The sequence below is a fragment of the Panthera onca genome, chromosome B3 (genome assembly GCF_046562875.1).
Source record: "Panthera onca isolate mPanOnc1 chromosome B3, mPanOnc1 haplotype 2, whole genome shotgun sequence".
Lineage (NCBI taxonomy): Eukaryota > Metazoa > Chordata > Mammalia > Carnivora > Felidae > Panthera > Panthera onca.
Window position 1 is genome coordinate 33,199,761 of NC_138344.1, and position 15,808 is coordinate 33,215,568.

The 15,808-nt window shown below is 37.5% G+C and overlaps 1 protein-coding gene across 1 annotated transcript in view; it reads right to left on the minus strand.

Moving 5' to 3' along the window:
• BBS4 (Bardet-Biedl syndrome 4) overlaps positions 1-13,550 on the minus strand; it is a 55,570-nt gene extending 42,020 nt beyond the window's left edge. Inside the window, exons 1-2 of the mRNA XM_078448859.2 lie at positions 13,280-13,550; positions 5,962-6,013 (exon numbers count right to left, since the gene is read on the minus strand). Coding sequence (XP_078304985.1) covers positions 5,962-6,013; positions 13,280-13,303 — 76 coding nt within the window. The 5' untranslated portion in view covers positions 13,304-13,550. The remainder of the gene's footprint in view (positions 1-5,961; positions 6,014-13,279) is intronic.
• Positions 13,551-15,808: the final 2,258 nt, after the last annotated feature.

The following is a 15,808-nucleotide window of genomic DNA, read 5'->3' on the forward strand; positions in this document are numbered from 1 at the left end:
CCATTGGTTTCGCTTCTAATCGTGTACAAGTACTGTACTGTTTTAATTATAGAGGTTTCACAGTATTTTTAATATTTCTTTTCTTTTCTTTTTTAAAATTTACATCCAAAGTAGTTAACCATATAGTGCAACAATGATTTCAGGAGTAGATTCCTTAGTTCCCCTTACCCATTTAGCCCATCCCCCCTCCTACAACCACTCTAGTAACCCTCTGTTTGTTCTCCATATTCATGAGTCTCTTCTGTTTTGTCCCCCTCCCTGTTTTTAGATTATTTGTTTCCCTTTCCTTATGTTCATCTGTTTTGTCTCTTAAAGTCCTCATATGAGTGAAGTCATATGATTTTTGTCTTTCTCTGACTCACAAATTTCACTTAGCATAATACCCTCCAGTTCCATCCACGTAGTTGCAAATGGCAAAATTTCATTCTTTTTGATAGCCGAGTAATACTCCATTGTGTATGTGTATATGTATATGTATATATATATATATATATATATATATATATATACACACACCACATTTTCTTTATCCATTCATCCATCGATGGACATATATATATATATATATATATATATATATATATATATATATATATACACACCACATTTTCTTTATCCATTCATCCATCGATGGACATTTGGGCTCTTTCCATACTTTGGATATTGTTGATAGTGCTGCTATAAACATGGGGGTGCATGTGTCCCTTCGAAACAGCACACCTGTATCCCGTGGATAAATACCTAGTAGTGCAATTGCTGGGTCGTAGGGTAGTTCTATTTTAGTTTTTTGAGGAACCTCTATTCCGTTTTCCAGAGTGGCTGCACCAGCTCACATTCCCAGTATTTTTAATATTTCTTAGGATAAATAGTGAACTTCAAAATTTGACAATTTAGATGAAGTGAAAAAAATTCCTTGAAAGACATAACCAGCAAAGCTCAATTAAGAAGAACTAGGTAACCTGTTTAGCTTTATCTCTATTGAAGAAATTGAATTTGTTGTTGAAAAAATTTCTACAAAGAAAACTCCAGACCCAGGTGGCTTCACAGAAACATTCCAACAAACGTTTAAGGATGAAATTAGTTCATTCTCCAGAAACCCTTCCAGAAAATAAAAAAGGAGAGACTATTTCCCCAAATCATTTATGATGTATAAGAAACACTCATACTTTGTAGAAGGAAATAGAAAATGGTTCAACTACTTTGGAAAACAGTTTGGCAATTTCTAATAAAACTAAACATATACTTATAATACTACCCAGAAATGCCACTCCAAAGCACTTGATAAGTGAAATAAAAACATGTTTACACAAAACACTCTAGGCAAATGTTTATAGCAGCTGTATTTGTTTTTTTGATTTTGGGGTTGTTTTTCTGTCCCCCCGCCCCACTCCCCACAGCTGTATCTGTATTAGCCAAAAACTCATAAGTCCTTCAATTGGTAAATGGATGAATAAACTACAGTATAAACATACAATTGAATACTACTCAATAAAAGAAATTCAGACACACGACAACATGGATAAATCTTAAGAACATTATACTAGGTGAAAAAAGCCATTCAAAAGGTTACATAATGTATGATTAATTTAAATGACATTCTGGAAGAGACAGAACTATAAGAAGAAAACAATCAATGACTGCTAGCAATTGGAAGTAGAAGTTGGAATATTCACCAACATAGACCACATTCTTTACTACAAAGTCAAGGTGAATTTTTGAGGGTGATTAAGCTGTTCTCTACCTTTTTTCCCCTTTTCTTTCTTCAAATGTTTATTTATTTAGAGAGAGCACAAGCAGGGGAGGTGAAAGAGAGAATCCCAAGCAGGCTCTGCACCATCAGTGCAGAACCCCATGTGGGGCTTGATCCCACAAAATATGAGATCATGACCTGAGCTGAAATCAAGAGTAGGATGTTAAACTGACTGAGCCACTCAGACACCCCTAGCTGTTCTATATCTTGATTGTGATGGTGGTGGTGGCTAATTTGACTAATTTCATTTATCAAAAGTCCCAGAACTTTATACTTAAATACAAGCTCTATTATCCTCAAAAACATTAGTCAAAGTTGACTTCAAAGAAAGAATATTATCAGGAATAAAAGAGGGACATTACATAATGATAAAAGAGTCACTTCACTCTTCTGAATTAATTGAGTGAATTTTTAATAATCCTAAATGTATACACATCCAACAACAGACCTTCAACAAAATATACAAAGTAAAGGTCTTGGACTAGAAAGAGACAAACCCATAATTACAGGTGCATAATTCAATATTTTCTTCAATTACGAATATCAGTATCTTCTTTGTAAGGATATTAATATTTATATTAATAAGTACACAGAAGAACAATATTATCAAACTTGACCTGACATTTCTAGACTATTCCATCCAATAAGAGAATACACATTCTTTTCAAGGCACATGGAATATTCAGCAACATAGACCACGTTCTGGGCCTTAAACCAAACCATATAAAGTATGGTCTCTAACCATAATTAGAATTAAACTAGAAACCAGTAAGAAAAAAAAATCTGGAAAAATCCTCAAATATATGGAAATTAATCAATACCTTTCTTAATTGTGCATGGGAAAGGAGAACACAAAGAAAATCTGAAAATATTTAGAATTGTATAAAAGTTAAAATATAACATTTGAAATGTGTATGAACCAGTTAAACACTGCTTAGAGGGAAATGTAAAGTACTAAATGCTTCTAACAGAAAAGAAGAAAAATCTCAAATGGATGATCTAAGTTTCTACCTTAAGAAACTGCAAAAAGAAACAAGAAACTTCAAATTAAACACAGTATTAGATAAGAGCAGAAATCAACAAAATTGAAACAGAAAAGTAATAGAGAAGAGAAAATACAATCAAAATCTGGTTTTTTGAAAAGATAATAAAATGGATAAGTTTCTAGTCAACCTGATCAAGAAAAAAAGATATTGAAAAAATCAATAAAGTAGATAAATTTCTAGCCAAACTGAACAAGAAAAAAATGATAGACATAAATCAGCAAAATCAGGAACAGAGGGAGTATCACTACATATTCTACAGACATTAAAAGGAAACTATAGAAGTATTATGACTTTTATGCCAATAAATTTGATAACTGAGATGAAATGGATAAATTTCTTTGAAAGAAAAACAATACCTAAAACTCTCCCTAAAGAAGTATGTATAGCCTGAATAGCCAAGATCTGTTAAAGAAATTGAGTTTGTAGTTAAAAATCTTCCAACAAAGAAAAACCCAGACCTAGATTACTTCACTGTCACAATCTAGCAAACATTTAAGAAAGACGTAACACCAATTCTATACAAAATCTCCAGGAAATAGAAGAGGGAAGAGTCCCAACTTGTTTTGAGACCAGCACAACCCTGATACCAAAAAACAAAACAAAACAAAAACCTATAGATCAACATCCTCATGAACAAAAGTAAAAATTCTTTTCTTTTTTTTTTTTTGTAAAAATTTTTTAAATATTTATTTGCTTTTGAGAGAGAGAGACAGACAGACAGAGTGCAAGTGGAGGAGGGGTTGAGAGAGGGAGGCACAGAATCCAAAGCAGGCTCCAGGCTCCAAGCTGTCAACACAAAGCCTGACGCAGAGCTTGAACTCAAAAACTGAGATCATGACCTGAGCTGAAGTCGGACACTTAACTGACTGAGCCACCCAGGCACCCCCAAATGTAAAACCTCGTAACAAAAACTAGCAAGTTGAATCCAGCAACATAAAAAGGTTAATACATCATAACCATGTGGGGTCTATCCCAGGAATTCAAAGGTTGGTAACAACATTCCAAAATTCATCGATGGAATTCACCATATTGACAAAATAAAATTTGGGGTTGTGGAAGCTGGAAATTAAGGGCAGGTTAAGAGGTTATACCCTTAATATTATTTTAGGTCCCTGTGTCACCACTTTGCACAACTCCAAAGGTATCATTTATATTGTAGTCATTGTATTCTACATGAATGATACTCCTGAAATTATAAAATATAGTAGTATTGTAAATGTGTAAAATAGTTGCCCAAAAGGCAATGTGACTTTGAGCTGGACTAAAAGAAATAAAAGATCTAGGTGAAGAGATTTTTATTTTCCAGATGTTTCACTTGGCCCTGTTCACACCTGATATATTCTATTTAGTCCTGAACTTCATATTTCCAAGGGGCCAATGAATTTCACCAGAGAACAAAAGCAATAATGGCAAAAGAGTTCTAGATATTTCACATAAAAAGAGTTGAAGAAACTGGAATGCATATACTATATTTCAATAATTTGCTTATATTCAGGGCGCCTGGGTGGCTCAGTCGGTTAAGCGTCTGACGTTGGCTCAGGTCATGATCTTGCAGTTCATGGGTTCAAGCCCCACATCGGGCTCGGTGCTGACAGCAGGTGGAGCCTGCTTCGGATTCTGTGTCTCCCTGTCTCTTTCAGCCCCTCCCTGCTCGTGCTTTGAATCTCTCAAAAAAAAAAAAAATAAACATTAAAAAAATTTTTTTTTAATAATTTGCTTATATTCTATATGCCCTGAAGACTGTCAATTCCTAAGGGCAGAATCTATGCCCTGTCTATCTTTGTATCCCAGATACCTATCACTGGTCCTGGAACTGAGTAAGTACTCATCTATGAGGCGTTCAAGAACAGGAAAAACTAAACTTTAGTAATAGGAACCAGAAAATGGGGAGAAAGGATTGCAAGGGACCCTATAGCACTGTCAAATGTGACACTCTGCCCCATAGTTATCAACTCATTAGCCTGAATTGGTTATGTGCCAATTTTTGATTGGTATATACTAATTACAGCTCTCCTGGACTGGAAGTCAGTCAAACCATAGAATTTGACACTGGAGGAAGCATGGAAAGAACACTGGAGAGACCATCACAATACCTACTAGCCCCACCTAACCAGCCAAATCACCCCTGCGATTAATCAAAGTGACAGACATCACAGCAATATGATTCTCATGTCCAGAAATGATGTAAAAAAATTAGCAACTATGTTAGATATTAGAATAAACACCTAAATTTCACAAATAATCTAAACTACAGATGTACTGCCCTTTCAATGAAAGATGTATCCCTGAAAAACTCTTTGAAAACCAATTCTGAAGGCAATCACATTTTCCAACAATTTATATTATAATTTCAAAGAGGAACAGAAATGCCCCAAGTAAACTAAACAATATTGTGGTAAAATGAACTGTAAAATTCTTAGCAGACAAAAGGAAAACACTTTTTGCAAAAGGATGTATTGCCTGGTAGCCATAACTCATAATGCAGATAAGAACTATACCCATGACCCTGGGAAAGTCATGTCCCTTCCACTCAGCCTTGGTTTCCTCATCTAGAAAATAATAAACAAATGAGTAAATAATAAAATAGATGGTCTCTTCCGCTAAATAAAAAGATTGGGTATTTTCTAATGCCTGATGAGTTTGTTAGGCATTAGATATGTTTATTAAACATGAGAGAATATCCAATATAGTTAACTACAATCTGATGCAAACCTTCCTAAGACTGTAAGTTAATATATAAAGGAATTCTGTTCCTCTAAATAAAATATAACATATCTCTATCAGATTTTTAAATGCAGCTCTTTACAGTATATATACCCTTACTTCATCTTCACAGACTCAATTTTTATAAAACCTCATACTTATTTAACATATACATGAGATTATGTGAGGCCTGACAGGTACTCTGGGAACTTGAGAGTGGTTTTTCCACACGCAGAAAATTAATACACACTTACATAATAATAAGGTACCATTTAACACATTTTACAGGCAAAATCAATCCCATAATATCTAACAACTCCATAAAATAAAAGCTATATATGGCAGAATAGTTAAGACTATTACTGCTTTCCCCCAAAACTCATTTTTAAAAGCTCTAAGCATATAGAAGAATCAATAGAAAATCTGTGCAAATATACACACACAGTGAAACTGCACACCAACCTTTTTTCAGTCGAGGTTTCTGAGATTCAGCAGATGCAGGAAACGGAGTTCTCTGAAAAGAAAGAAATCTATGTTAAAGCACCACCATAAACCTTGCTAACTTAAAAAAGCATTCAAATAACCATAATCAGTAGCTCTCCAATCATGCAATTAATCCATTAACTACATACAGGTACAAAGAATTTTTAACGCAGTTTAAAAAACAAATGTCAAGTCATAACTTTTGCTATCCAAACTATTAATAACACATATGCATATTTATAATGCATATTTAATGTATAATGTATAATTATAATGCATAAAATGTGCACAAATAAATGTACTAAGCTCTGGACACTACACATTAGGATTATACTTAATGTCATATAGCTTAGCAACCAAAACAAAATAGTAGTAACTTTGACAAAAGGAAATTTATGCAGTTATCAATACAGAAATTGCCTAGCACCCGATTCTAGGAGGAAGGTTTTTTTTTTTCTTTTAAGTGACATTATTGAACATAATAAATACTGTCTTATACCATAACTTTGCAGAAAATATTCAGATGGATTTTTCTTCTATCTACCTCCTATATTATATATGATATAGTAAGATATAAGCAAAAACAATGGCTGAGAAAATTTCCAGAAGTAATGTTAGATACTAATCTTTAGATTCAGAATGCTCAACCAATCTTGACCAGGTTGAATGAAAATAAATCCACGCTTGTATACATCACAAGGACCTGCACTAGAGATAATAAGAAGTTCTTAAAAGCAACCAAAGGAAAAAAGTATCATGAGCTAACCTACACAGAAAGGACAATTAGATTGACAGCTGATGTCTCAACAACTAAAAATGGGAAATAATATCACATAAAGACATTATAAGAAAAATCACTCCCATGTTTCAGGTGCTAAGTAAAATGAATGTTAATCTAAATACAAGATCAGCAAACTATGGCCCACGGGGCAAACAAATCCAGCCCATTTTTATATGGCCCACAAACTAAGAATTTTTTTTACATTTTTAATAGTTTTTAAATTTTTTAATATTTTGTAACACCTGAAAATTACATAAAATTCAAATTCAAGTGTCTATAAGCAAAATTTTATCAGAATACAGCCACACATACATGTTTATATATGGTCTATGGTTGCTTTAACTTGTGACAGAGCCTCGCCCACAAGCCCAAAATATTTATTACTGGCCCTTTACAAAAACAGTTTGCCAACTCAGATCTAAACTCTTACACCTCAAAACTAATTTTGGGGGTTCCTGTTTGGCTCAGTCGGAAGAACATGTGGCTCTGGATCTCGGGGTCATGAGTTTGAGCCCCATGTTGGGTGTAGAGATTACTAAATAAATAAACTTAAAAAAAAAACACAACTCTCAAGAACAATGGCAAATAAAAACTTACAGACAAATAAAATTTGAGAGTTTTAGACTCATTAAATAAACTTTAAGGGGTGCCTGGCTGGCTCAGTCGGTACAGCATGAGACTTTTGATCTTGGGGTTGTAAGTTTGAGCCCCATACTGGGTGTAGAGATTACTTAAAAAAAAACCAAAATTTAAAAAAATTTTATAATTTTAGGAAAAAGGAAAATAACCCCATAATGAAAAGGTGGAAGGAGCAAAGGAATTGGTAAAATACATAAGTATTCTAAACATGTACTGACTGAATAAAGCAAACAAAAGTATAATCTGTGAACAACAATATCATGAACTGGCAGAAGGCAATGGGTAATAACGCATTTGATAATCCCTACATTATTCAGTTTTGAGTTTGAACTTTCAGTTAAATATGTATTAAAAAATGGGTACTCACTAAAGGAAGACTAAAGAATAGAGTATATAACCTACAAGTAATGAAATGAGAGAGACAAAAAGAAACTCAGCCAAAAAAAACAAACAAAAGAAAATGAAAGGAAAAAAATGAAATTCTCCAGTTAAATGATCAGGATGGATGTTTTTTAAAATCTTGATGAATGCTACTTCTATAAAGACACATCTAAAACATAAAGGCAAAGAAGGGGCACTTGTTGGTTAGGCATCCAACTCACAGTTCGTGACTTCAAGCCCTGTGTCGGGCTCTACATTGACAGTGCGGAGCCTCTCTCTCTGCCCCTCCCCTGATCTCTCTCAAAATAAATAAACTTTAAAAAAAATTAAAAAATAAAACATAAAGGCAAAGAAAAAGTAAAAAAGATACATTAGGAAAATAGAAACGAAAATAAAGCTAAAGTAGCAATATTAACATTAAACAAAACAGACTTCAAGAGAAAAAGTTCTAGGGGTGCCTGGGTGGTTCAGTTAGTTAAGTGTCCGACTCTTGACTTTGGCTCAGGTCATGATCTCGTGGTTGTGAGATAGAGCCCCCCTTTGGACTCCACACTGGGTGTGGAGCCTGCTTGGGATTCTCTGTCTTCCTCTGTTCATCTCCTCCCCCCCCCCCACACACCCAGAAAAGAGGAAAAGAATTCGCAGGAAAATGAAAATGAATTAAAATAGATGGAAGACTAAAATGGACAAGGCAAGGGGTGCCTAGGTATTGCAGTGTTGGTTAAGCATTTGACTCTTGATCTCGGCTCAGTTCATGATCTCATGATTTGTGAGATCAATCCCCACATCGGGCTCTGCACTGATGGTGTGGAGCCTACTTGAGATTCTGTCTCTTCTTCTCTCTGCCCCTCTCCGGCTTGTGCTCTCTCTCAAAATAAATTAAAACAAACAAACTTAAAATGGACAAGGCAAATTTAAAAACCTTTAGGAAAAAACCTCTAGAAAAAAACTATAGGATAGGGAAGGATTACTTCAATAAGATATAAAAGCACAACCCAATTGAGAAAAGATCTAAATATTCACTACATTAAAATTAAGAAATCCTGTTTCAAAAAGGAAGTGATAATAGAAAACTAAGAGAAGATATATGCAATACAAAACCAAAAAAAAAATAAAATAAATGACAAAGGATTAACAGCCAGAAACTACAAATAACTACCAAAAATAAATACATAAATAAAAGAGTAAAAAAAAAAAATGAGAAAAACAGTGAAGTAGAAAAACAAGTAAAACATTTGAAAGAGGCACTGCAGAGAAAAGGAAAAGAGACAACCAATGATGCTCCACCTCGTTAACAATCCGGTAAATGTCAGTTAAAATCACATTACGAGGCACCTGTGTGGCTCAGTCAGCTAAGCATCTGACTTTGGCTCAGGTCATGATCTTACAGTTTGTGAGTTTGAGCCCCACATTGGGCTCTCTGCTGTCATGCAGGGCCTACTTCGGATTCTCTCTCTCTCTCTCTCTCTCTCTGCCCCTCTCCCACTCACGCTCTCCCTCTCTCTCAAAAATAAACAAACATTAAAATAAATAAATAGGGGGGCCTGGGTGGCTCAGTCAGTTAAGCAGCTGACTTCGGCTCAGGTCATGATCTCGCGGTCCCTGAGTTTGAGCCCCACGTCGGGCTCTGTGCTGACAGCTCAGAGCCTGGAGCCCGTTTCAGATTCTGTGTCTCCCTCTCTCTGACCCTCCCCCATTCATGCTCTGTCTCTCTCTGTCTCAAAAATAAATAAACGTTAAAAAAAAAAATTTTTAATAAATAAATAAATCCTTTAAATAAAATAAAAAATAAAATAAAATTACATTAAGATTTAATTTCATATCCACTATACTGACAGAATTTAAAGCTATAACAATATCAAGGATGTAAGCAACAGGAACTGATGGTAGAAGCATAAATTGTTATAACCACCTGCGAGTTTCCCACAAGTAATGAAGTTGAAGACGTCCAATATACAATGTACAATTGCAATGTACAATATAAATGAGCCTCAAAAGCACGCTAAGTGGGGGCGTACTAGGTGGTTCAGTCAGTTAAGCATCCGACTTCAGCTCAGGTCATGATCTCACAACTCATGAGTTCGAGCCCCACATCAGGCTCTGGGCAGACAGCTCAGAGCCTGGAGCCTGCTTCAAATTCTGTGTCTCCCTCTCTCTCTCTGCCCCTCCCCTGCTTGTGTTCTCTTCCAAAAATAAATAAACTTAAAAAAAAAAAAAAACATGCTAAGTGAAACTCAGATACATTAAGACTACATAGTGTGTGATTACATGAAATTGCAGAAAAGGCAAAACGCTGGAGACAGAAAGCAGATCAGCGGTCAGCTGGGGTGAAGAGTAGAAAGTGGTTGCAAATGGACACAAGGGAATTTTTTGGAGTGATGGAGGTCAGTGGATTGTGGTGACAGTTGTACAAGTATATAAATTTACCAAAACTGATCAAACTGTACACTTAAAATGGGTAGATTTTATGGTATGTGTATTATACCTCAACAAAGCTGTTTTTATTTTTTTTCAACAAAGCTATTTTTACTTTTTGTTTTGTTTTAAAGTTTATTTATTTCTTTTGAGAGAGAGCATGCACGTGCAAGTAGGGGAGGGACAGAGAGAGGGAGAGAATCCCAAGCAGGCTCTGTGCTGTCAGTGCTCAATCCCACTAACAGTGAGATCATGACCCGAGCAGAAATCAAGAGTTGGAGGCTCAACTGACTGAGCCACCGAGGCGCCCCTAATCTTAAATAAAATACAAATGCCAGTCCCCAGTTTTCCTAAGGAACTAGTAATAATCTTTGGTAGTTTAGGTAGCATATTCGAAATTGTGTGTGTCCCACACTGGCCTAGTTTTACTCCATTTTAGTGGGATGTCTCCTGGCCTCAAGGCCTTTACAACAGCATTCTTAGATTTTTACTTATGCATTTGTTCAAACTTCTGTTAAGTCTTTCAGTCTTCTCTCCCTCACATCTATATATCTGTGTCTACAGATCTATGTAGTTTTTCTTTGTGTCACAAAATTAAGATCACACACTATACACCTGTTTAAAAAAAAAAGGCCCAAAATGGAGTTGTTTACGCTAAGTCCCATGTCAACAAACCAAGACTTAATTATTCTTTCTGCCTCTTCCAGGAACAGAATCCTAAACCAGTCAATCAGAAATCGCCCAATCAGTACTGGTGAGGTAATATGCCTGATAGACAACCCCCCCCACCCCCCGCCATCACCTAAAGGAAAGTGATCTTGCAATAACCAACCTTCTTGTCTAGTATAACCTCCTTATTCCCACTCCTTTCTACCTATGAAAACCTTTCATTTTGTACAGCTCTTCGGAGTTCCTGTCTGCTAGAATGAATGCCGCCTGATTCATGAATCACTGAATAAAGCCAATAGGAGGACCTTTGAAGTCTACTCAGTTAAATTTTGTTAACACTGCACTCCGCATCTAGCTTTTGAAAAATGTATAGCATCCATGTCAACATATATAGTTCTTTTTTTAAGTTTTATTTATTTAAGTAATCTCTACACCCAACATGGGACTCAAACTCGGGACCCCGAGATCAAGATCTCATGATTTGTGAGATTGAGCCCTTAATCAGGCTCCAAGCTGACAGCACAGAGCCTGCTTGGGATTCTCTCAAAAGAGCTGCACTCTCCTTTGAGTCAACCAGGTACCCGTATGGTTCTGACACTTTTTAATGCCTGCATAATACTCCTCAGGGGGCTGGGTGGCTCAGTCGGTTAAGCCTTGGACTCCTGGTTTCAACTTAGGTCATTATCTCACTGTTCCTGAGATGGAGCCCCACGTTGGGCTCCTCGCTGATGGTGCAGAGCCTGCTTGGGATTCTCTCTCTGCCCTCCCCCACTTGCACACTCACGCTCTCTCAAAATAAATAAACTTTAAAAACGTATATTCCTCAGAATGGAAGTATCAGAAGTCATCTATTACCCTATTTATGGGCATTCACCTTATTTTCAGTATTTTGCCACTGTAAACAATACTGCAATGAATACCCTTATAGTTTATGCTTATGTTTTGCTTTTATTTCAATGGGTTACAGGTCTGTTGACTGAGTGAATGAGACTGTTGGGCCCTTTTAATTTTATTATAGCATATCAGATCACTTCCAAAAAGGCCAGAAATTCAAATTTCCATGCAGTGGTAACATGAAAAGATGAAATTAGTACAAATATGACACTGCTAGCAATAAACTTGACAATAATGAAAATAATCAGTTAACTTCAGGCTCAAGTGCTACAGTCATGTTGAAACAGCCATTCTCTTTAAAACACTAATAGACTCTAAAATTCTAAATTCTAAAATCACAGAAATCAAGTTCATATTCTGTTTATGAACACCAATCTCTCTGCCTGCAACGAACACTGGAGAATAAACTCTATTTGTAGCAGTGTCGTGCTACCATTACACCTTACATTTAAGATTATGTAGGTGACGTATTTCCTTTGATGTTTCTAATATCTAAAACCTAGTAACACCTATCATGCTATTGAATTTTTTTTTCTTTTTAACTTGAGGCTTAACAAAAGTCTTTGCCTTGGGCCTCCTTCTCTGTACTGAGTTGTACGATTACACTAAAAATAATTTGACTTCTCTAGAAATGAGAACAGAAAACAAGTCCCCCTGACAGACAACATTGGTCTTGCTCCTCAAAAGCCAAAACCAAATCGTAAAACAGTCAGCCAAAACCTGCTGTGTTTGTCTCCCACGTTTTGTCTCCCATGTCTCCCAGGGCGTTTTTCAAAGGGCAGTAAATTCCAAAATAAATAAATAAAGTCATTCTAACAAATGCGAGGACCATGCTTTGAAACCCAACGCTAAAACAAAGTAGACAAGGTTTCACGCTAACTTTACAGAAATCAGATCCAATTATAAATATATACACCTCACAAACAACTACCACTGGGTGATCCCGCATTCATCTGGGTTACTTTGTAAGAGCAGCTCTGCGGAGTTTAATCAATGCCTTAACTCAAGCCTCAGCTGAATCCCCAAACAGCACTATTCCTAAACTTAATCACAACAGAGAAAACATGGTCCCGACCCACCGGCAGAAGGCAGTGACGCCGAAAGCTTCGAAGCTTGGTCACATTCAATCCCTAATCCAAGGGATTAACACAATTGTCTCTGCACAAATGGTAGTGCTTCCTTCCCAAACCTCGTGAGACAGAGAAGATGGGACTAGCAAAAGAGCCATTTCTGATGAATATCTCCCTTCTCCGTCCGGCGCACCCCAAGAAGGACTACAGTCCTAGCCCAGGCCCAGCACTGCAAAGAATTCAGCCTTGCCCCAGGCGGACCAGCTCCCTTGAGGGAGTCCGTATCGCCCCGCGCACCCCGAGCAGCTCCAGAGCCGGCTCCGCACTTCCCCAGGGGCAGCTGCGTGGGACACGGGTCGCCCGCAAGCCTAACACGCCACTCTGCTCCGCCCGGCCCGGCCCTGCCCCGCCTAGCGGCCGGGACCCTAAGGAGAATCTCTACGCTCACCGTCGCGAGTCTCTCCTCAGCCATCTTGGCTCCGCCCACCACTTCCCGGCCGGAAATTGGCCGTCTCCCAGACAACCAGGCAAACGGAAATGGTAGGAGGGGCCTGAGCGGGGAAGGAAATAGATCGGGGGGCTGAACGTCTCGTTTGAGAGGGTTTTCGGGGAACCTGGAAAGGGTTGGGTCTCGCTCCACTGAAGTGGCGGTGATGGACCCGGTGAAGGAATGCCTAGGCCGTTCTCTTTATCCGGGGCAACCCCATCACCACTCCCACGCCGTTGTCTTGGAAACTGCTGGAGAAACCCGGGGCCTCGCTGGCTGGAACTGCCGGACACAGCTGGGAAGGCCGCGCAGTCCTCCCGGCGCCTAGCCCTGCCCAGTACCGACGCCACTTTGCGTTTATTTCAAGCCTTCCGGGAATTCCGGTCCCCAAACACTAGGGCAGAGAGCCCTGTTCTAGACATTCATAAAAATCTCCTTTCTTAGCTGTCACTGTCCAACTGAGGTATTCGCCTCATCAGGCTCCCCCTCTTGTTTACGCCAGAATTTGCAAACCCGCTGCCGGTAGGCTGTGTTGGAGCAAGTCTTGTTTTGATGGGAAATAATTTTTTTAAAAAGGAGATTTCGCAGGAAAGCCAGAAACCCGGCCTCGGGGGCATATAAACATCCGACAATGGGCTTCCATTCCTAAATGGCAATAAAACGGATCTGAAAAACGTTGCAACTGAAGATAGGTTCGCCATGTTGCCACAGTCCATGTCCTGGCACACTTCAGCCGTTTGACATTACCCATCTGGCCCCTGGTATGGTGAACTAAATGGTTAGTCTTTCTTGTGAGTGATCGTGGAAATAGGTGTGGGCTTTGGAGTCAAACATAGCTGTGAACTTGACTACTGCCTGACATGAGCCAATCATTTTGGGTTTCATTCATCCCTAGTACCTGGAACTAACTATGTAATGAACACAACTATAACAGGATCCCGGCACCCACAGCACCAACCTTAAAGTAGAGAGAGGAAGTCAGACAATAATACAAGCAAAATTTATGAACAGTTCACTAAATAAGAAATACAAATGGCTGTTAAACATGAAAATACAACTTTGCAAGGAAGAAAGAACATGCGAATTAAAGTTTCCAAGAGATACTTTACACCTCTTACATTGGCAAAGAAAAAAATTTCACTAACATAGTTGTGAGGAAACATGCATTCTTCATCTGTGGCTAGTGAGAATGTGAATTGATACAACCTCCATTGAGAGCAGTTTGGAAATAACTACCAAAATTTAAAATGTGCATAAACTTTAATTCCCTTATTTCAATTCTAGGATTTTATTCTATAGGTATATTTGTGGGAAATGACTTTACATACAAAATTATTCAATGCAGCATTGTTTGTAGTAACCAAAGCCTGAAAACAACCTCAGTGCCTAATGATTGAGGTTAAAAATTTATGGTAAGTCCATATTATCTGGCACATGAAAAAGAGGCAACTATTTACATATTGTCATAAAAGAATTGCCAAGATACATTATTAACAGATAAAACCAGAGTGCAAAAAATGTATATAATATCTGTTAAATGAGGAGAAGGAAAAAATCAAGAGGAATATTATGTATATAATTGCTTGTGTACTCAGAAAATATCTCTGGAAGTATATTCAAAATGCTAAACTTGTAAGGAGAACAACTGGAGAGCAAAGGGACAGGGAAGAGAAGAGACTTTTTGTTCTATACCTTGTGTACAATTTGAATTTTGTATCAAATGGATGTATTACCTATTCCAATTAGAGAAAAATAAAATTAAATGAAAAGAACTACATAACTATGTAATTAGAATCGTGGTAAGTGCTAATAAGAAATATAGAATAGAAAAAGTAAATAACAGGGAGATCCAATATAGATTTGCTTGGACAGAGAAGTTTCCCTGGGTAAGAGATTTTAAAATGAAATCTAGGGGATAAGGCATTAGCTTGGGGAGGGGGCTGAGGAAGTGGGCAGGCCTGGGAAGAATCCTAAGGCAAAAGAAGAGTTTGTGCAAAGGCCCTGAGGATGGAAGAAGTTTGGCCAATTTGTAGCACAAAAAGACCAGTGTGACTAGAAAGAAGAAAGGGGAAGGGAGTTGTTTACAAGAGGTGGAGAGGTAGGAGAGACTAGTGGTGTAGATCCACAGAGCTCACATGAGGGATTTTATTCTAAGGGGATTGGGAAGGCACTAGAGAGTTCTGAGCAAAGAGTGACATGGTCAGAATTAACATTTAAAGAGTTCCTGTTAGGGGCGCCTGGGTAGCTCAGTCTGTGGAGAATGTGACTCTTGATCTCGGGGTTGTGAGTTTGAGCCCCATGTTAGATGCAGAGATACTAGAAATAATAATAAAGTTTAAAAAAATAGTTCATGTTAGCTAATGAGTGGAAAATGAATCAAGAGGAGGGACAAGAATCGATCATCTAGGAGAGACTAAAGGATATTGCAAACAAGATTTGATAAAATCATTCACTTGGACTAGAGTGATGACAAAAGAAAAGGAGAAAAAG